General features: G+C 39.2%; 1 protein-coding gene across 2 annotated transcripts in view; it reads right to left on the reverse strand.

The window, feature by feature from the left end:
• Nucleotides 1-17,667: 17,667 nt before the first annotated feature.
• Nucleotides 17,668-22,268, reverse strand: part of FABP5 (fatty acid binding protein 5 (psoriasis-associated)) — a 4,852-nt gene continuing 251 nt past the window's right edge. The window contains exons 2-4 of one of the 2 annotated variants that reach the window (XM_010575850.1): nucleotides 19,767-19,939; nucleotides 18,680-18,784; nucleotides 17,668-18,551 (exon numbers count right to left, since the gene is read on the reverse strand). In XM_010575850.1, the coding sequence (XP_010574152.1) occupies nucleotides 18,501-18,551; nucleotides 18,680-18,784; nucleotides 19,767-19,939 (329 nt within the window). In that variant the 3' untranslated portion in view covers nucleotides 17,668-18,500. The remainder of the gene's footprint in view (nucleotides 18,552-18,679; nucleotides 18,785-19,766; nucleotides 19,940-22,268) is intronic. The other variant, XM_010575851.1, reaches the window with a different exon arrangement.

A 22,268-nucleotide genomic window follows, 5' to 3' on the forward strand; every position in this document is an offset into this window, starting at 1 on the left:
TGAGTTTTATTAAGCTTAGAAGACCGTTGGGCAGACTTTACTTAACAAGCTCTCGTGACATATCACTTCCACTGTAATTATTCCTGACTATAAAACCTTCCCCCCTCTCCAGGTAAGCCATTCTCTGGAGGGAAGAGTGAGAAGCTGTTGCTTCTGGGTTTGGCCCTGGGTTAGCCAATGCAAATGAAGACATTTCTGATACAGCATTCTACCAGTTGCTCAGAATAACAACAAATCAAATCAGGATGTATGCAAATGGAGTCACTACCTTGGACTTTTCAAGACTCAGCTAGAACAAAGCTGTGGCTGACCTGACACCGTACTAATGGTAGTCCTGCTTCGAGCAGGAGGTTGGACTAAATGACCTCCAGAAGTGCATCCAATGCTTGTATGAAGCTATGAAGTGTGTATAAAAGCCTTAGACATTTAGAACATGCTGGTTTTGCAACTGAACCAAGAACATTGTATTTAATGAAGTTGGTGTTATTCCATCAGTGCGTCCAAGACTTCTGATGAAACATATTGTTGAACACCATACTTCTGTAGCTTGCTTATCCATTCCATGGATTACAGAGGTCTTTTGATTTCAAAATAGGAAAATGGGACATCAACAAGTCAATATGGTCCCTCACATGCAAGAAGGATGAAAGAAGCTTCAGTCACTGGCCTGACCTGAAAACAGAAGACCATGGTATCACAGGAGCTGCTGAGAGTAGTTAAAGCCTGGAGGAGGAACTTCAAATATCTTGCAAACAGCACAAAGCTATCAAAAGAGAGCAAAATAATTACTAAATGCAGGTTAAGTAGCCTCCTTTATTCCATTGGATGAAAATATTTTAAACTCTGTAAGAATTGTAATACCTCCATTATGTTTTGATTATTTTCACATGTGAGGGATTATTTCCTCTGAAGTGTTAACATTGGCAACAGTCTAATCAAGACTGAAAGGGAAAAATGGTAAAGTCAAGGTCCTTTTCATATTAGGCACTTTCAGAGCAGTTTTGGGGCTCCGAGGGCCTTATCCCCTAGGGCGTTGCATCAACAGCACCTGCAAGGTGGTGCTGAGTGATGGAAACTTCCAGCAAACTGAAGGGAAAAGCTGTAAAGATAAAACTCCCTTGTTTTTCAGGATCTGAATCTGAGGACAAAAAAGCAGACCATGTCTATTTCTGCACATGCCACATTAATATTTTAGTGAGTGTGGGGGCAAAGAATATCATTTAAGGTGGGGCTGATGAAGGGGTGGGTTTTTTTGCATAATTTTAATCCAAATCAGTGGGAGGAAGTGATTAGCATAGTTTTTAAGACATATTAGTAAGTTGCTCCCCTTCTCATAGCCTCTTCCCTCAGTTACTTCTACGACCCCATTATCTGAGTGTGTTGAGTATTCCAATAAATGTCTGTGAGGTAGAAAAGTATTATCATGATATTTTTCAGATGAGAAAGAAAAGCACAGAGGCTACAGTCAGATGTTAAAAGACACATAAGCACATGGCTTTGAAGATCTATGCATAAGTAATTGCATTTGCTCAAAGCAATACAGAAGATTAGTGTCAGTGTCTTATAGTCTTGCTCACTAACCACTCTAATAGCCGCCTTCTCTGTTATTTATCGCTCAACAAATGGATGTAATTAGGTTACCCTCAACAGTCAAAAGCACTTTCTCATTTGTCTGTTAAGATATTAATAATAATCTAGTCCTGTCAAAGTCATGTGCCATAGTCCTCTGATTTATTCTGACATTAATACTATTGTAAATAACAAACAATGTTCCAGCAAGATTTTTTTTCATGGATGTTTCCCATTTTGTAGACTAAAAGAGGTCAAACCTCCTTACATCAAGTTTTGTGAAACTATCATTTCAATTTTCAACCAGATACAAAGCTGAGACATGACTGATTTCTAAATAAGAAAGGAAGAAAAATAAACCTGTGCTGAAAAATCTAGCATGATCATGATTTTTTCTATTTTCCAGTAGATAGAGAAAATGCGTTGACAGAAATGTGTGTTTTAATAAGAAAAATAACTTCCTCTGTACAAGACTTAATCAGTCGAAAACATCAGCATCACTGGGCATGGAATGTAATATTGCTCCTTCGTACTGAGTTGTTCTATTTATAGCCATTTTTCATTTTTGTGCAACTTAGTTGCAATAGGAAATACGCTAGCAATGCATTGAGAAATCAATATCTAACATTAACTTGGCTCTTTTCAGTGCATGATTCTTCAGCTCTAAAAGCCAATGGGAAACCTGTGCACAAACTTTATACTGAATCATTCCCCAAGGCAAAAGCCAAGAGTGCTCCAGATTGGAACTCTCTAGAATTTAGGGCACAGACTAAATATTTCTCAAACTGCACAGAATTTAAGTGATCCATCATTTAAATTGTCTTTATACCAGTTTTCACCACTTATTTCCAGCAGGCTCAAGGGTTTGCCTGTCTGACATTTCCCTGACTGGCTTCTGGTACTAAAACATCTTTTAGTTTTCCAGCTACAGTATCATTAAATTTTCATTCATGAATGCAGATATTGATTTACTTTTTTCAAATCAAGTCTTTAAAAAAAAAACCAAAACATCTCATTCCACAGCTGTCTTCAGGGGAAAGGTTACTTTCTAAAGCTAAGAAAATGCAGACCATTTAGTCAATCTATCAGTTCACCAATCAGACATTCTTTATCTATCTTTCTATATACCTGTGCATACTGTCTTTTTTCTGTGCTATTTTGTTCATTTCGCTCTCACTCGTATTTCAAAATGGATTTTACTTCTTATATTTTCCCCATGCACCAAAGCAAGAGCCACCACAACTGTGCTGTGACAAGTTCTTATAAGAACAGACATGCTTCTGAAAACTCAGTTACTGGAGGTGCTAGCTGAACCTGAATTTGACCTTGATGCCTTATTAACATCTGATACAATCCTTCATGTTTAACCTTGTCTAGATCCTGCACCAGCAACAGGACACAAGGAAATGGAATGAAGCTGCATCAGGGGAAGTTCAGATTGGACATTAAGAAAAGGTTCTTCACTGAGAGCGTGGTCGGTCACTCAAACAGGCTCCCCAGGGAAGTGGTCACAGCACCAAGCCTGTCAGAGTTCAAGGAGCATCTGAACAGCGCTCTTAGAGATTTTATTTAGTTTTAGGTAGTCCTGTGAGGAGCAGGGAGTTGGACTCAATGATCCTTATGTGTCCCTTCCAACTTGAGATACTCTATGATTCTATTTCATGATTAATGTTCATCTCAACGTTACCTTCACAGACTGTCTCTGATGTGTGGGTATGATATCCCACATGTGATATTTCAGCATGAAAGACAGCACAGAATCACCAATCATTTAGGCCTGGAGGGACTTTGGGAGGTCACAGTTAATCCTCTCCTCAAAGCAGGGGCAGCTCTGTGTTCAGACCAGGCTGCTTAGGGATCTTTCCTGTCTTGCCATCAAAATCTCCAGGCTCAGAGATCCCACAGCTCTCTAGGCAATGTCTTACACTGCATGGTTGTCCTTAAGGGAAAACATTATTCTTTATATCCAGTCAGACGCTCTTCTATTTCAATTTATCATCATTTCATCTCCTCATCCCACCATGCAAATTGGTACCAAGCCTGGCTCCCTTTTCTTGGTAATGTCCTCATAAGTACTGCAAGACTGCACTTAAGTGCTCCCTAAACCTTCTCTTCTCCAGGCTGACCATGCTCCAGTGGGTTGGGAACTGTACCAGCTATGGGATTCAACTCACTTAAATGTCGTCTTCTAAAACTTGGATATCTCAGATAGGCTTGTTGTCTAATGTAACCTCACCACTGAAGAAAGAGAGGCATGTTCTTAGGGAAATTTCTCATATAAAATAGGTGTGCAAGGGAGGTAGGATGAACTTGCCTCTGCAAATACCAAAGATTTCCTACTGACAAGAGAAAGAGCCTAACTACTTAGCTAAAAGCAGAGGACTAACTTCCGAATGGCAAAATTCAGGTGCAATGAATCTTGCTGGCAGGGACATGGACTGTTTCCTCTGGTCTTTGACTGCTATGTTTGTGTGGCAGTGGCCAAGAAACAGCACCTCTTCATTCTTTGTTTCCTCTGTCTTAGAAGAAGAGAGTGATGACTGATCTGAACATTTTGCCAAGTGGCTTGATTTTCACATATGAAAAGTGCCAGACGAATGGAAAGGGCACTGGTCCAGCGTGAAGCCATAGGAGAATGAATTACTGGGCAGCAAACATAATCCTTTTAAGTAAGTGGCACACCCCAGTGGCAACAAAATGTAATATTCTTCTTTTTTTTTTTTTCCAGTTATTGTTTCTGGTTACTAAATAGAGGAAACATCCCTGAACCCTAAAAAGGCCAGGCCCCATAAAGGGAGATAGATATTCTTCTCCCTGGGAAATGCCTGTTCTGCAGAGACCTGGCCTACAAAAATCTTTCCTTGTTACAAAGTTACACTGAAAACATATATAAAAACAGAAGAAAGCCGGCACCTCCTTAATCTTATCTTTGTAATTGCACCTATTATGGTTCAGGACACACCTTTATTTAAATACAAGTAAAGTTCAAAATCTTTCTGAATCAATCTGATTTTTTATTTAAGTGTTGTAAGAAAATGTTTCAACACTGTAATTACCTATGGCCGTAATTGATAGTGTTTGTTTACATGGTAGGTTATTAAAAAAACATTATCTGGAATTGAACTCTACCTTCAAGCACAGTTTAGATTATTGCAGCAATATACCAAATATAATGTCATAAATGTGCAGCAGGTGGCTACTTAATAATAGTTAGCAACATTCAGTATTCATTCTAAATAGTGCATTTAGGACCAAATTAGCTGTCTTGCATGAGTGATTAATTTGACTGATAGTACACTGTATGACATGACTAATAAGTATTATGCAGTTTTATTAAGCAATAACTCACAGCTATACGGTGATGCCAATCTTTGTCTTTGAAATACTATTTTACAAAAGGAGTGAATGGTCTTTGCTTCTTTCGGGGTGATATATTCTATTCCATGAGCAGTGCCTAAATTTGCCATCTGGTGTAGCCCAAAGCCATTATGCTTTCATCTTGCCAGCTTAAAATGACAGTATAATCGGCCACTCCAGATTATAACACTGTTTGTCTGTTTGAATGCCATGCAGTAATACCATATTTGATCAAGCCGCTAACTGCATGTAATATTTTAGATTTCTGTGTATAAAACTGTGCGAATTTTGAGGAAAACATTTTAAAAAGATGGAAAATGAGGGAAGCCATATTTCTGAGTGTGCTCAGAACAGACCCATGGAAGCATTAAAACCTTTCAGCAAGTCTGTCTCCCACACATCTCTCTTCATGCTCTCAAACCAATTAAAATGCTAAAAGAGTTGAAGTCAGTGATGTGGCAGACACCAGGATACAGAGCCATTGGCATGCAGTTCACATAAATTTTTTGAAATGGATGAGAAGGAGCTTGCAAGGATTGGGGAGGGGGGGAATATAGGGAAGCCAGGTCCTCCTGCCCTACTGCAGTGCCTTCAGACTCCCGCTGCAAGATATTGGGTAATCTTATAGTTTATAATACCAGCAGAAGGATTGTCACTAGACTAATATATACACCTTTTGCCATGTACTTCCCATCACCTGTGGTCTTGTCCTTCCACTCTGTGCCTTGCTCCAGCTGAAGACCTAGCTGATGTAAGCAGGTGTCAGTGGGAAGCTGCAAAGGCCTGTGGATGCCATGGGACTCAGCTGAATTGAGGCCCTAAATCTGGAGATTTGGGGTTCCGTCCTTTTAGTTAGAAGATATTCTCTTGTGCTCTTTTCGTCAGTGCACAGTACGATGGTGCACTGAACCATGCCTCAAAGAGCAGCAAAAGGGCAGATAGTGTACATGTAGGTGGATGTACTGTGTGGTGGTAGAGTGCTGGAAGGTTTTGTGGGTTTTTTTAAGAGACGTACACTTGGAAATGGAAATGCCTGCCTGCAATTTAAAAAAAAAAAAAAAAAAAAAGGGGGGGTTTACAGGGTTAAGGAAAAAAAATCTAAAAAAATACATTTTGTAACATTTGAAAAACTGAAATATGATCTTCAGAAAAGATTGGTGTCTCTGGCTCCCACAGAGTCAACTAGGGGTGTACTGCAGGTTCCACTGGGAAGCTGAGAATATATCTCCCCATCTAGTGTAAAACTCATACTGCTAGGCAACAATGATTGATTAGTTTATAAACAGACAGATGGGAGCAAGTGTGGGAAGAAGAGGAAGATATGTCTCATTAGTGGCATGGATTACTCAGTTTTAGTTTGAAAATCATCTAAATTTAACCTGAAGATCGTTCTGTTTCTTAACCATACACTTTTTTCAGGGTGGAGCTCTTTCTGCATTCAATTTCTGCACACCCTGCTTCACCAGCATATTTCCTTGTGTTAGATACAGTCTGTTGATCTTTTGGATCACATCCAATTTATTAGTTTTCTATGGTTAGCTGAATTAAGGCCCTTCAATGACAAACATAACTCCCTTGTATGCTAAATTGTTTGCCATGAAACACTATGGACCTGCTCTATAAGCACCAGCTTGATACATCTGATTTTTTTTATTACATCCAGCAGCTCCCACATTTACAGCAAGTCTATGCCCCCATTCCTGGCCCCCTCGATAAGAATAAGGAAAATATCAAGATCTCTGAGATAATATTTTAGAGGATTTTATAGTTTAGATATGAATACTTGTGACACCTAGTGGTGCTGGCAGAAAAATGCAAATATTTTAAAGGAAGAGGAAGTAGGGGGTGAGGTGGGGAAAGGAAGGAGGGATTCAATATCACCTACTGGAAGATAGTTACTACAATAACCTGAGAAAACACACAGCTGAGCAAATTCTTTCCCTGCTGATGTGGCACACCTGTCTGAGGCAGCCGCCCTTTGTAACCCATCAGGTAAGCAATGGAAAAGTTCAGCTATATGAAACACTTCGGGGGGGGGGGGTTGGGACAAGGTTATTATAGGTGTTTGGGTAAGGTGGTCAGACAATTGCCCAAAACCTCTTTGTGAAACAGGAGGTGAGCACAGGAGCTGTGGGTGACAACATCAACGCAGCATCAAAAGACCAACTTAAAGGCACACTTGGGATGGAGCAAGACTTGATTCAGGCAATTCCACATCATGAAGGAAAAAAAGGAAAATGTTATAACCAGTTCCTTGCTGGCTTTTTACAAAGTCGTCCTTTAAATGTGACACTTCAGCAATGTCCCATCACCCAAGACTTTCCCTATATTCAACAGAGAAGTGTGGATGTTTCCCAGGCCATGGACTCAGATCTTAGGTGTACTGAACTGCTCTGTGAAGAGGCCTGTTTTAATACCCTAAAAAGATACCTTGAATTGCATGAACTTTGTAAAAAGACAAGACTGAGAGCAGACACCCGTCTGATACATAGCAAGCCAATTGGGAGTCATGGTCAGATGCAGTGACTAGGCAGCATAAGCTGTGCTGGCTGAATGGGAGCCTGCACCCAGAAAGGCATAACCTGTTTGCTGTTGCAGGGCATAGGTCTTCAGCTACCCAAGCTAGTGACCCAAGTGTGCAAAGTCTCAAGAACTTCCTATGTTGGAGGCTCTTAGGAGAAAAATGCTTTTGATGGTAGAGATAACAACATCCAATGGCTTTTAGCAGTCTCTAAAAGAAATCAAAACAATGGAGTGCAACATAATGCAAAACTCCCTCAGAGACAGGTATTCACAATTAATTAATAATAGTGCCTATTTCTGTACAGTTGTCTGTTAACACAAAATACCCATCTGAAGATCTTTAACAGGGATAACATAAACCAAAAATAATTTACTTCATAACTAAACAATTTTTCACAGCTAGATAACAAATCTATTAAAACACAGCTTGTAAGCATGCAGTTACAGACATACACATATGCATGGCTTGTATATACTTGGTGTGACTCATGAATTGGAGTATGTGGTGTGATTCACACAACTCCTGTGAAATTTGTTGGGTGATGGGTATGCTATGTACCACCTACTGTATCATGGCTTCTAGTATTACAGTGCACCACTATATGCCTCTGGAAGCTGCTCTCAAACTTTGCAAATGGTCATTTTTGCTTAGACTGCTTAGTTGTAGTTGCTTGTCTAAGGGACCATTGTTAGGTGTCACTTTGTAGATGGTTATAAGAGAAATAAATGTATTTTGTGAGAGTGCTGCTACTACAATGGCAGGAAGAAAACCAATCTCCCCTAGTAACCCAAGTGTAAGCTGTATGCCATTAGACATAGGAGTAAATACCTCTCATATGGAAAAGTAATACATCTGATGGTGGGAGTGAAACTATTCAGGATTTGCTAAAGAATAATCTCTGTTTCTTCATCCCAACCCTAAACAGCATAACTGCAGTTAAAAATGGAAACTGGATTGATTCATTCCACTCAGTACCATGCTCCCATTTTCCCACGTGAACCTTCAGGCTTGGAGGGAAGCCAAGAAACGGTGACCTGTTGGGTCAGCAGAGAAGCAGAGTCACTTCGAAGGGCACAGCACCACCAGTGACTGGGGCAGCTTTAGCATGCTCCTGTGATATATCCCAAGTCCGACTAGACTCTGCATTATATAAACACAGAGTAAACAGAACCTGGAGAAACAATCAGTTTGATAGTAAGACCTTATCAGTCCCTGCTCATTGTCAACAATGCAGATAGCAGAATACCAGACGGAGTTGTCTTGCTTGCATAGCGAGAGCCTGTAGGAAAGGTGGAAGCAAAGCCATGGAGTGGAAAACTCTTAAGAGATGGAGTTGCCAAGAAAGCAGTTGTCCACTTGTGAAGAATGATAAGAAGAAAAAGACCTTAATCTGGATGTCAGCATCCACATCAACTTACGAGATAGAGGGCAGGGACAAACTTTGCAACAAAGGAAGGGACCTATCATTTTTCTTCAATATTGGAAAAATATTGCTAAGGAAGGATGTGGAATCTCCATTAATGTTTTAAAAATAGCTCAAATGTTATTTCTGAGACAACACAGACATCATTGATTCAGTTTTGGGATAGAAGAAGGAATTAAATGACCTACAAAAGATCCTTCCTGCTCTAATCTGTATTATTTTTCTATGATACACTTCATGGAGATATAAGTGGAATAGTATTGAAGAACAGTGCTTACAGTAACACCATCATCTCTCCCTTGCAATCTCAAATATGTATTGTAAAAAGGAAAGAAAGAAAGAATGAGAATGAGAAAGGAAAAGATAGAGGGGAAAGAAAAAGAAAAAAAGGAAAAAGGAAAAGGAAAAGAAAAAGGAAAAGAAAAAGGAAAAGAAAAAGGAAAAGAAAAAGAAAAAGAAAAAGAAAAAGAGAAAGAAAGAAGGTGAAGGGGAAAGGGAAGGGGAGGGGAAAGGGAAAGGAAAAGGAGACAAAGAGAAAGAAATAAAGTAAGAAAGAACGAGCTATTGCAAAGCATACAAGAAACTATGAAACTGGTTGGTTCAGGATCATCCCAGAAAAGAGTAAAATTACATATTTGGCTTGAGCAGAATCAAACTTCATCTGCACTATTATACCTGAGCTCAGCATCTGAGTCCATGCAGCTTTAAACTTGTGTTCCAATATCTAGAATAAATCCATTATACAGAACTAGAACAGTAAATACCCATAAAGAACCCTGTAGAAATTCCCCTTTTACTGAAGTAGGAATATTAACTACTAAAGGACTCATAAAAAAGGAAAGTTGAATTAATTCCACTAAATTCGTCTGGTCACAGAAGGGAAATAAGCAAAAGCCTTCTAAACCTCTTAATAAAAACATGAACAAAATCAGTAAAGTGTTCAAAATTTCCTTTTGAAGAGATCTTTTACTATGTGAAATGCTAGACCTAGCCTCACCAAAGGATAAAGAGGGGACAGAAAATATGCTGTAGTTGCTTATCAGTCTTTCACAATTGTTTTCTTTTGCAGAAATAAAAGCTTTGAACGGTACATGTTTTTTTAGTTCCAGGGGACATTGAGCATTTTTGGGTCTGTGTCGGAAGGAGTACTGTTTTGTTGGCCAAATCAGACACCGGTCATTAGATGAGCCAATAACTTCTAAGGTCCATCAGAACTCTCAAGGAGCACAGTTTTATTTGGTAGAAAGGCAAAGTCATAAAAATAGAGGTTATGCCGCTCTGCCCTACAAAAAGCGTGCCTGTGAAATGCACCTATTAAATGCAAATCCCATGAGAAAACCTGCACTGGTTCTTCTTGGCTTGGGCATTAAGAGCAATTGTGTTAATAAAATCTTGCTTTTATTCATGTAAGCTATTATTCTCAAATGATATCTGAAATTATATTGAATTTCATCCAAATGCATCATTCAAAAGCAACAGGTGAAGTCATGAGAGTTATCTCATGTAAAATAATTCATAATTTCACTGGTAATGTGAGATCTATACAAAAAAATAACCTGTCTTTTCCAGATTTGTGTTGGTCCCATTGGACTCACAGTAATAAAATAGCATCACATTTTCCTTTTTCTCCCTGATGTAACTACATGCAACTTAATATGCAAAGAAAGTTGCTCTGCTTAGTAAGTAGCTGGCACTTTATTACATGAAATTAATTTAAAGACTTGCAAGGACAATACCCCATTGTATAGGGTAGTCAAAAATTAATTACAGCCTTCTTTTCAGCAACATTAAATAACTGTACAGGCATGATTGACAATATTGTACAATGTGGTTTATTGGTGTTTTCTTCAAAAGATGAACCAATAAACATTAAGCTAAAAAAAAAAAAAAAGACACTGGATCCTAAATGCTTTTTCCTTGTTCATACGTCATTACAGCATTATTCAAGTTAACAGTGAGATGTTATTCTAAGATGCAACTGAATATCCTTCCTACTAAAATCTGTTGATGCTATTCAAGGCCAATAAACCACGTAAGGGAAATATTTTCTCCATGATAATGTAATTAAATAAGAATAACACCAAGAGAATGCAATATATTTTGTTCTTTACTCAATTCCACACATTACTCTTGGGTTTTATTCCAAGAATAGGGCAGTGAGAGCATAATAAAACCATACCGGCAACGGTGATCTCTCTTTTCTGTTGTAAGTCTTAGCCTCATCAACCTGTCAGAATAAATAAGTAAAAATATGAAACTATCAAACTTTACTTGCTGCTCAAATTGTGCTCCCAATGAACTCTCTTATCATCATAAGTATTATAAACATCAAGGAGGAAAATTTTATAATCTAATTTTAAAGAGTCAGTCACGTGTCTTAAAATTAATCATTCATTCTTGATCTCTAATATTAGCTTTCAGTTACTAAAGGCTAATCCAATCTTACTGAAGTAATGTAAGGCTTTCCATTGATATAGAAGGCTGTTTCTTCCTAAGATACCATCGGTGCCTCTATAGTAAACGCACTTAGCTCTTGATCTTAGCAGGAATCCAGCTCAGAAATCCAGCTCAGTATGCTTCAGCCTCAAAGCAGAATTAGCTCTGTAGTAAAATCTATAGAAGAAATTATGGAAAAGTGCCAAGTACCTCCTGAAATTTAAAGCTGTGAGTACAACAGGACCAGAGAAATCTCACTAAATGGAACAAAAACTTGGATTTATCTTTAAGAAAATAGTTCATTGCAGTGGAACAGACAGCTGACAAAAAGAATTATCGGCTGGGAAAAAGAGAAATTCCAGTAGACATCTGGACAGCCTCACACACAGACAGTGCTTTTACTCACAAGGAGGGATGTCCAGCCAGTCCCAGATAAGTCATTATCTACATGAATGGGAGCTATGGCTGACGACGTGAGTTTACAGAGCTTTATCTAAGATTTTTTAAATATTAAAAGGGTTTGGTACACTTTATTTTTCAAGGATAGGTAATGTTTCAGATTGGTGTTTTCTTTAACAGAGAAAAATCTCTGGGGAGACCCTTCTTCCCAGACCTATTATTTCAGACATATTATATCAAAGGATATTTAACATGAGTTGTTCCTTCCCTCTCCTCTACAGACCCAGTGAGGAAAAATAAGTTGAGAAGCTTCTACAGACTGTGTCTTAAACATTGACAACAAAGGAAGGATATAATTGAGTAACTTCCCAAAGCAATGTATGTATGACAGATGTGAATGACTTACTGGGAAAAGTTCTAAATTATGAGGGAAAATGTCAGAACCCTGTAAATTAAGACTGCAACAAGACAGAACCCAGTGAAAATTGAGCTACAAATTTTCAAGTTCCAGCTTGAAACTTGACTTCCAGTTCCATCCAGATATGATCAAACTTCTTGCAGGTCTGTAGAGCTGTAGCTGACAGATTAATAAAGGAACCAGATCTTTTCAGATTAAGCTGTTTACTTAATTGATTATCATTAATTACATTCAGAAAATAATAACACTGTCACTATTGAAAAAACTCAATCCAGCAGAGAATTGCTTTTTGGGAAAGCACATATCTATCTACTTTCCTAGGTCAGGGCTATACTGACTAAATACTGGAGAAAGTTCTGCTTAAAACGGTTTCAGTACAAGTATAAGAACAAAGTATATGTGGGATCAGTTAAATCTGGGGCTAACATTGCTTAAGCATATACTACTTTAAAATTGGACTTTCAAGATGGCTGCCATGGATAACATTGCATGTAGTTAGAGGGAAAAGCTGTGCACTTAGTTTTCTTCATTCTCTTGGTGCTGAAAAGCAAAGAGTGAAAAAAAAGGGGGGGGAGGGGAGAGAGACTGGACTAAGATGCAGCTATATTTATTCTTATCTTTCTTAATCCCTATTCCAGTAATCACGCCAGCTGGACGTTCAGAATTTGAATCCAAGAGACCTGATAATCTTAAACATAATAGAGGAAAAGAAGAATCTTCATGAAGAAAGAGAACATCCAGAGGGATAGTGTGTAGGCTTAGATAAGCATGAATCATGTTGTGCAAATACATGACAATGGGAAAGGGGACTGAGGATGCTAAGGCACTGAGGCACCTGTGATTTCTGTTTTAATCAACTGGCTCCTTCTCTTCTGTCGCGGTTTCAGAGAAGCAGCCATTGGTTAAGCTGGTTAAACAGAGGAACTATATTCCATGAATTGTGCAAAAATAATATGATTATTCAAACAATGCCCCCAGTAAAGATATGCAGCTTGCATTTTCATTCTGCATCTCACCAAGAGAAAAAAATAAATGTAAAAGAATAGAAACATCCCATTTTATGAATTTTATTTGTATACAATTAAATCTGTACAAAGCAAGGCGGTTGAGGAGAATGAGTGGCGAAGAGACAATAGAAAACATGGAGAGCAAATCCCACTATCAGTTATTGCTTTACACATTTTGGAAAGGGAAAATATTAATGATATTTTGCTTTAATTGCACTTTGCAATAGAGTAGGCATGATTCCTACTCCTCTAGTTCACTGGGCTACTTATAGGATTAAATTGCAAAGCCTTAACAAGGCCTGCCCATAATTTCTAGAGCAAAGAGTCAGTCTGAGTTGCCTTCAGCTCAACTTTCCATATACCCAAAGAGCCCTTGTACTCCAGGGGTTTCCAGAAACTCCCTGTCATGGACTCTCTGATCTCAGTCCATGGTTGTGATTGAGGTCAAGAGATGCAGGCTACCCTATTCTTTATGATTTCAAATTTTCTGTTCATCATACAGGACTATACCGCATGGTCCCAAAAGACATCAAGCTGCAGAGCCAGAATGCCCCTGGGGTGTGCAGCAGCAATGCACCCCCAGCCCAGCCTGAAAATTGCACTCAGTCCCTTGATTTTCTGTTGGACACTCACACTGCACAATGAGCTAAGCTGCATCCTTAGCTGATGCCTTTTCTGAAGGTAGACTCATTGGTCTCAAGCATGAATTACCAAGGGAACCAGATGCTATGCATGTGGGAGCAAATGTCCAGTCCTAGGTAAGTAGTCTGCACAGTCCTCAGAGTGTGATATTTGCTTCTGGTGTTTAATTTCAGAGTGTACACCTGTGATCAGTGACAAATGTGTTATTTGTTTTAAAGTCTCAGCTATCTGGGATTCAGTAAATTTTTGCAGGACATTATCTGAATCTGATTCTGGATTGCACTTATTGCTGAGACTTTACATTTCTTCTGAAACTGTGATGGACTTCACCTGTAAATATGTCCAGAATATAATCCCTGGTAGAGGGAATTGATTTTGGAAGCAGTTTTGCTGGAAAGGAAGCCAATTTCACTCTTGGGAGCCAGGTCTCTAATAGTGTTTCCTTTTCCTCTGAAATAATAGTATGAAGTAAAACCATTCTGGGAGGTGTCAACAAAATCTTAATTTGATGTACAAGGGCTGAAAAGCCAAAACTAGAAGGAGAACCATGGGACAAAAATGTGTTTACACAGATGCTGTATTGTCCCCCAAACCTATGAAAATAGTGCTAAATCCTCCCAGAGCTGAACAATGGGGCTGAAATGAGGCATCAAAGAATAAATAATATATGTTAACTTGCTCTCATCCACTATCAAACTGTGTGGGATTTTTTTCCCCCTACAAGCACAAATAATCAACATAGTGCAAAGGGTTTCTAATCCATTCATTGTGTTAGCACATATTCAGGCAGGGAAGGAGTCACCAAGAGAGGTTTGATTGGAGCTGGCCTACATTAGTGCTTTTATTTTTGTAAAACAACTTTAAGTAGAATACAAGCCCTTTATATGGCAGTTCCTTCACAGAAATTAGTTTAATGCATGAATTTTTGTGTAAAATATGCAGGTATCTGAGCTGGAGACTGAACCTCTGACAGCTAACTCAGGCACGGACTGATGCCCCAGGCTGTGCTGAAATGCTGCTCCTGGGCTCATGGGCAGGGGTCGGGGGAAGCCCCATGGTCAAAGACCCTTGGAGCCCTGAAAAATACTTACAGGGCACTTACTTTCAGCATCTGGCTTTAATAAGAGTTACTTTGAATGGACTGCTTTATGAACAACAGAATATATTTGACATAATATTATGTAGAAGTAGATAAGGTTGTTTATTGTTTATACTCACTAGAATCAACAATACCAGATTTTTAGGTTCTAATCTGAAAAAAAAAACCATAGAGTGCCTATTTAATGATTCATTTTCTTTTTGGATGTTTGAATCTCACAGTTAATATTGCCCAAGTAGCTGTTGGCAGAGCAAAACTATCTTCCTACACTTGACCTCCACACTTGAAGAAATAATGGCTGCCTTTTTTTAGGACAGCTGACAGCTAACAGTGGGACCCTAAGTGAAGAAAACTGAGAGATTTCCCATCATTGACTTTGTTTTTTAAAAAACTTTGATCTGAAGTGCATGTGTAAGGTAGGGAGGGGAGAGGAAGAGGAAAGGCCAGTATTAATTGCAGAGACTGCAGGCAGACTAGGATAACAATTTTGAAATAAATCATGTAACCAAACCATAACAGGAAAATCTTTGATAGTCTGAGCATTGTATAAAGCCGGTGCGCTCTCCCCAAAGCACGGTGCTGTTTCATTACTGTTCCTGGAAAGCTCAGACAAGAGATTTCCCTAATGTGATAGAATATCAGATCTAAATTGCTAAACAACTTCATTTTCTTACCCCAGTTCACCACCAACCTCCCCCCCCAAAAAAAACCCCAACCAAACAAACAAAACCCCCAAACCCCCTCCTATGGAAACAGCAGAACTACACCAATTTGAGAAGACAGTGAGATAGAAAGATATAAATTGGACACTGCTCGTGACTTTAAATGAACATGTGTTGGAGTGGACATGGAAACTGCTTCTCTTTGAGCAAGTTTTACTTGCAGCTTCAGTTTGCTGAACATGTTTCTTTTATCCCTCCAAAATATTTTCAAAAACATGTGCTAAAATGTCACAACAAAACTTGTCTCCTTATTTCATAATTCTGTAGCATTATAAAGCAGTCCTGGCTGGATAATGCATAATTTCTTCTTTTTCAGTTGTTTTCAGAAGTCTTTGTTTTCCACCACCTTGTTGTGTGATATAGGGAACTACTACAGAGAGTTACTCAAATCTCAGGACAACCGGTTATTTTACACTGATGAGAACATTGTGTATACACCCTTCATGAAGAGTAAAACTTTTGGTTTGTGTAATAATGAATAGAAGGAATCTGGAAATGAGTTATATTTTCAAGTCTTGAGCATTATAAATCTTGGCTTGCAGTACTATAAAACAATTATCATTTTAAGTATATGGTGTAATCTAACACAAATAGTTGCATATATGGTAGTTCCTGGTCACAGTACACTTACATTGAAGTTGCCAGCAACATAGGCGGAAGCTAACATCAAAATAAAGCAAATAAATATGTGAGCCTAAGTAGTTCTGGAGAATTAGCTCTAAAGAATTCCAGTTTCCTGTTGATCTGCATCTTACCATTGGTCAACTTTTGTGTTTAAGATAACTTATGTGTGCCAAGAGGGCTTATGATGTTTTTCTTCCATTTAATGTCAAACAAAATGTCACTTCCATGTGCAGTCTTTCTATCATCAAGGCACTTAATGGTCTATCTGCTTCATCAGGCTGCCTATTTTCATGACATTTGTGGAAGAATAATTATCTTTGGGACCTCTAGCCTCTACTTCGCATGTGGCTGAAATCAGAGAACACACACACACAAACACAGACTTTATAAGCCTTGTTTCCAAAGGAAATTGCTCTAAAAAGATACTCTTCTGCCTTTTGTTTTACAAGAAGTGATCTCATTGTAATCAAAACGGATGTCCTATGAAAGACATTGGGAGCTTTTTCCATTCAAATTAAAGATAAACAATTAACACTACCCAGTATCAGAAGAGCAAACAAGCAGCTGTAAGTGATAGACCAGTGACCCCAAAGAAAGCATAATGTCCCACTTCAAGCAGTAATGTTATTTCTTTTGGAAGGGAGGCAGGATTTTCATACCGTGCCATGGATGGCTGCGCCCATTCTCCTGCTACTATTTAGTGTATTTCTGATTGCAAACTTATCAGGTTCCTCATCAGATCATTTTAGTTTCTGTTGTTTCTACAAGGAGATTCCTTCCCCTAATAACAAAAAAAATCTGTTTCTAATGTCCCGTATAAGAATACGGCATAGATCTTCAGGGTTCACATTAAAGTCAGGAAAAATACTAAATGACGGTAATATGAAGATTGGCCAATTCAAAAAGGAGACATTAGGGGACCAGGAAAAATAATTACTTTTATACAGATCATGAAAAATAAAATTGAAAGAAATATGCTCCAGCTATAAATTCTTTCAGATGACATAGGTAAAGGGGATGATTCATAAATAGTCAGGAAATTATGAAAAGGATAAATGGTCCAAAATTATGGGAAAAGTAATTTTCCATGATTGGTAGGATGAACATAAGAAGAGCAGACTTCTCTGCTATTAGGGTAAGCTCAGTAATAAGATACAGGCACTGAGCAGCTGAAATATCAGTAGGGTTGAAGTAGCAATGGATTCTGCAATGACTGATGCTGCAAACTGGAAGTGTGCAATTACATGATCGCCTAGGCTTCTGAATCTGATAGAAATCTTCCCATCACCTGTCACCAAATAGTTTCACTTTTAGGACACATTCATGTGGTGTGACAGAAATTCACCTAAACCTTTTTAATTTTATCTGGTCTGACATCTCTTTGGAAGATTAGTAGCATCGTAGGCTCTGTTTCCCAACCAGTGTAAAAGTAATACTCAAGACACCGATATTTCTGATTATTTATTATGGCACTTTAAAGCATATAAACTCCATTTCTAGGTGTTTCAAGCCAGTTTAAAAATAAAATAAAATAAAATGAGGCTTTAAGTTTTAGGCAGTATTTCAGTAATTTTGGTTAAGAATTTTTAAAATGTTATTAGACAGGAAATAAGAATTTTGCTAGGAAAACTAAGAGTCTTCTCAAAATAAGGCTTCCTTTCAGCAAAGCATGTACATGTTTGCTTAAGTTTACATTGGCTCACCAGTATATATTTTTTCAGATAAGAAATTTGTGGGTTTGAAACATGAAAAAACAAACTAACCCCTGAAAATACATTCCTCTACTTAAACACCAACAAAGCTTATCTCTTATTTATACCCATCCCATTCTATTTACCTTCGAACATGCAAGTTAGAAAAAACTCTAGAGCCTGAACTCTGAATGTTTTTTCTGTTTCAGATCTTGCTACCTTAGCAATTAAGGGTGCTAGTCAAAATTCAGCTTGCTGTTAACTGTTGCCATATATTGCATAATCTTGAACTGAAGGCAGTTTGTAGTAGAGCCTAAAACCAAAATGAGTTTTTATAAAACCTCACTTTAAAATTCCACTATAGTAACAACATTTCCACTTCATATATTTGACAATTTTATTTAACAGCCTCATAAATTCAGAATAGTTACATAATAGTTACATCACGGCTTTTAAAAAGGATTGCACTCAGCTACTCAGTCCATTGAAATACTAGAAAACAGGGAAAAGGAAAATACGGAGTGTAAAGGAGCTCTGTCCACTGAACTGAGTTGTTTGTAGCAAGTTCCTACTGAACATGATGACGTCCTCATGCTTTCTGGTAGACTCTAACACATTTGACACCATTCATGTCACATTCCTAGAAGATAAAGAGATGGATTTATTAATTTGCCTGAGTACAGACTATAAGGAAAAAGATCTTTTAGAGTTACTTTTCAGGCTACTGGCCAGCAGCACTCAAGGATCAGAAAGTGGGACTGGACTCACCACCACCAATTGCCCATCTACTAGTTTCCGTGTGATTACAGTTTTCTTGCCATCCCATTCCTGCTCCTGAATCAGTGACCCATCATCTTTTAAGCTGACAAGGGTCTGAAAGAAGAACCCAAACATTAATATTTTACCCATGACATTTGATGAAGACTGAGGCTTTCCGACACCTTATTCCAAAGGAAAAATTCCCACCCCAGCTCACTCAATAGTGATTTTGCCATTGACATCTACAAAGCCAGGATATTATCTTAAATGTTTTATTGATCCTCTTCCTGCAGTAGCTCACTGCCGGTTTACTCGCCGCTCTGACACATTCCTGCATCAGGCAGACCTTTGACAGCATGCACAATTTCAATTAACAAAAGCAGACCGATGTTTTCTGTTAATCTCTTTGTACAAGGGCTTTGAGCTTTTGTGTAACGTTTCTCTGATCTTGCAATAATAGATGAATTACCGGTGTGTGGCTGGAGGGGGGGGGAATGGTACACAGAGAGCACTCATGGAAATGAGAGAGGCATATTTGAAGGCTTCCTTGTGTTCAACCTCCTTTTGGATGAATATTCTCCTTACTCGGTGCAGGGAGAAGCTCTTTGCCTTCTAAAACTGGAGATTAGGGACTGCGATTCACATGTATGCCTTGTGTGTCTGTTATCCCACCGCACACCAAGCGGGCTCTCTTGTTATGCAAATACGAGATTGAGCAGAAAGGTTAGCCCTAGGGCTGAACGGACTCTGATTAAACATCAATGAGATTTTTTCCACAGGCTTCAAATGAAGTGGCATGTGGCTTTAACAGGGATTTAGAGGTCTGTTAGTTTTACTAACACAATGCTTCTGCTACAAATTGAAAACAACAAAATACACAAGACATTATTGGTTTCAGCATTTTCCCTCTTTGGAAGTTGCTTAATCCATGGGGAAAAAAAAAAAAGGAATTTATTTCAATGAGACTTACAGAGACAGCTGTTCATCAAATAAAGCGTTGTTAGTGTGGATGTGAAAACTGATTTTTAAAGAGCATCTCCATCTGTAAAACACCCAAAGAATTCTGTTTTTTCAATAGGAAGTCTAGCATACTGACCTGAGTTTTCCTGCCATCTAATGTATTCTCCTCAAATTTCTCACCAAGCTTGAAGCTGAACTGTGAAGTTTTGAAGGTGCTTTCTGTTTTTACGGTGATTGTGTCCCCATCCTTAATAATGTAAACATCGGGTTTGGCCATGCTTCCCATTTTTCTCATGGCCATACCCACACCTGCAAGGGGAGAGGCACAGAGTGTCACAAAGTCAGTCAAACCCTAAGGCTTAGGGCCACACAGGAATTCAAATACCGAATTCCCATTTAATTAGCACTTAAGTACACTTGAGAATCAAAGCTCAAGAGCCACAAAGAAAGAGGATGTTTTAAATTATCCACTGACGAGGAAGGAAAAAAGCTTATTTGCAGGGTTATTCTTTTGCTTCCTCAGAGAGCTAAAGTTAAATCTATTTTGCCCTCTAGAGGACTCACAGATGTCCCAAAACTCAACACTGAATTTTACAAACAGAAATAAACAATAAACAGGAAAACAAACACAAAAGCTTAAACTAATATAAAATTATTCCCTTCAAAGTTCTGAACACTTTAAAAATTCTACAGATTATTTTTAAATGACAGATTAATCCACCTGCATATTTATTTCAACTTACTCAAGAAATACTCTTCCATCACTCTGTACACAATTGCAAACATGCAATTTTTAATACAATTCCATCTTCTACATCCTGTATCCAAAGTATGGACTTGTGAATTAGGAAACCACTATCATTCAAAATAGTGCTTACACACGCATGCACAAAAAAAAAAAAAAGGACCTTGAGAGAAATGAGCTCTGTGAATAACTGAAAAATCATCATCTGGAGTGGAGACAGCAGCCCTCAAAACTCTTCAGCAAAAAAAGACTCACCCTGCCTCAGCCCCTGTGTGCACTGTTTAAGGGGTTTGCTTGAGTCTTTTTGATCTGAAGGATGAAGATACAAATAAGAGGGTAGTTGGGCAACAAATGTGAATCCATCAAATTAGAAAGTGCAGATCCAAACCAAGAATTGATAAGCAACCACATGGAGCAGAAAGTGCCACCAAGTCTGGGTGGCACACAAGAGTGTCTGGGCTCTGCAGCTGGTGCAGTTAGAAAATGTTGTCACATAACAGCACAGCACTCCCCTGGAGTGTACAGGATACTTGGGTGAGGGCTGAGTCCACAAAGCAAAGATTACAGTTTCCTCGGGAGGTGGAAATAACAAAGTACTTCCCAGCCACTTCTGCTCCAGACTCAACTGAGATTCCAGGACTGAGCCTGCAGAGCAAAAAACCAGTCCTCCTCAGTCCAGCTTTTCCGACCAGAGATGGAAATTATTGTGACAGTGACCCCCCCCCACCCCTTTTCTGTCATCCAGTCCGGAGTAATCAGGGAGTTATCTGATCAGCTACGCCTTGAGATCCAACTAAACAGAGATGAGCTGCATATGTTTTCCATATGGCAAGGAGTGAAATTCAAACTTCTTTATCGTCGAACTTTTTTTATACAGACTGAGCAGAATCTGCAGAATCTCATTTATGGTGCATCAGTAGGGTCAAAGGCAGAGAGTTTCCTAAGTGGTCAGCGAGGGTGAGATCCAATAAAGGGCTGTCTCCTAAAGTGTGACTTGGAGTAAATTTAATTGCCTAAATTGTAACTGTAAAAAGGAAAACTGACTGGTTTAAGATTGCAATCTAAAAACAAACAAACAACACTCGGTTGCTGTCTACACACGGGAGGTGCTCTGCAGTTCTAGCACTTAATTTCTACTTCGAAGTTGCAACTTGGCATATGCCTGGCGCTGGCTGTTAGATGTGAGCACCGCGGCATCCTAATCCATGGCTGAACTGAGCTGAGCTTAAAATTCTTGAATTTCCGCCAAAGTCTCCCAAAGGGCTCAGTCCAGAAGGCTTTCTCGCATCATAGCTATCACATATTGACAGGCCTCTCACAAAATACAGTTACAGCCACCGCTGTTTGCAGAGTGTAAATGCAGTGATGCCTTTTGGATTTTACATGAAGAGCGCAAGACTTAAATTCCTTCCCCTCCTCCCGCCAAAGACATTCGAGGCCACATCTTCCGCCTCTTGAGAAAATAGCCTAGCTTTCAGCAGTGAATAAATTGCAGAAAATAGTAGCTCCTGGGCTACGCAGACACCGCAAGGTGCCTGTCACCTGCTGGCCGGGATGCTCGCAGGGAGGTGGTGAATCTGAACTTGCAGAGGAGGCTCCTGCTGTCAGGTCTGTTCTCGCTTCAGCAGCTTCGCGTTACAAAACGCAGGGCAGCTTGGAAGCCGGGATAACAAGCCGGGACTATCGCCCTGAGATAAGGGTGCTACTACCCACAGACGCATACAAACAGCCTCTGGCAGCGCGCTCGGCTGTCGGTTACCCACAGGCAGTTGATCCAGTTTGGCCTTCTGGTGAGGAGACACCCACGGTGACTTGACGGGGAGGCAGCCCAGGCCCAGCAGGTCTGTGTGTGGCCGCCCCGGGCGCCGTCAGCCCGGCCGGGCCCCGGCAGCG

This window comes from Haliaeetus leucocephalus, unplaced genomic scaffold, assembly GCF_000737465.1.
Source record: "Haliaeetus leucocephalus isolate CR32 unplaced genomic scaffold, Haliaeetus_leucocephalus-4.0 Scaffold506, whole genome shotgun sequence".
In the NCBI taxonomy this organism is placed as follows: Eukaryota; Metazoa; Chordata; class Aves; order Accipitriformes; family Accipitridae; genus Haliaeetus; species Haliaeetus leucocephalus.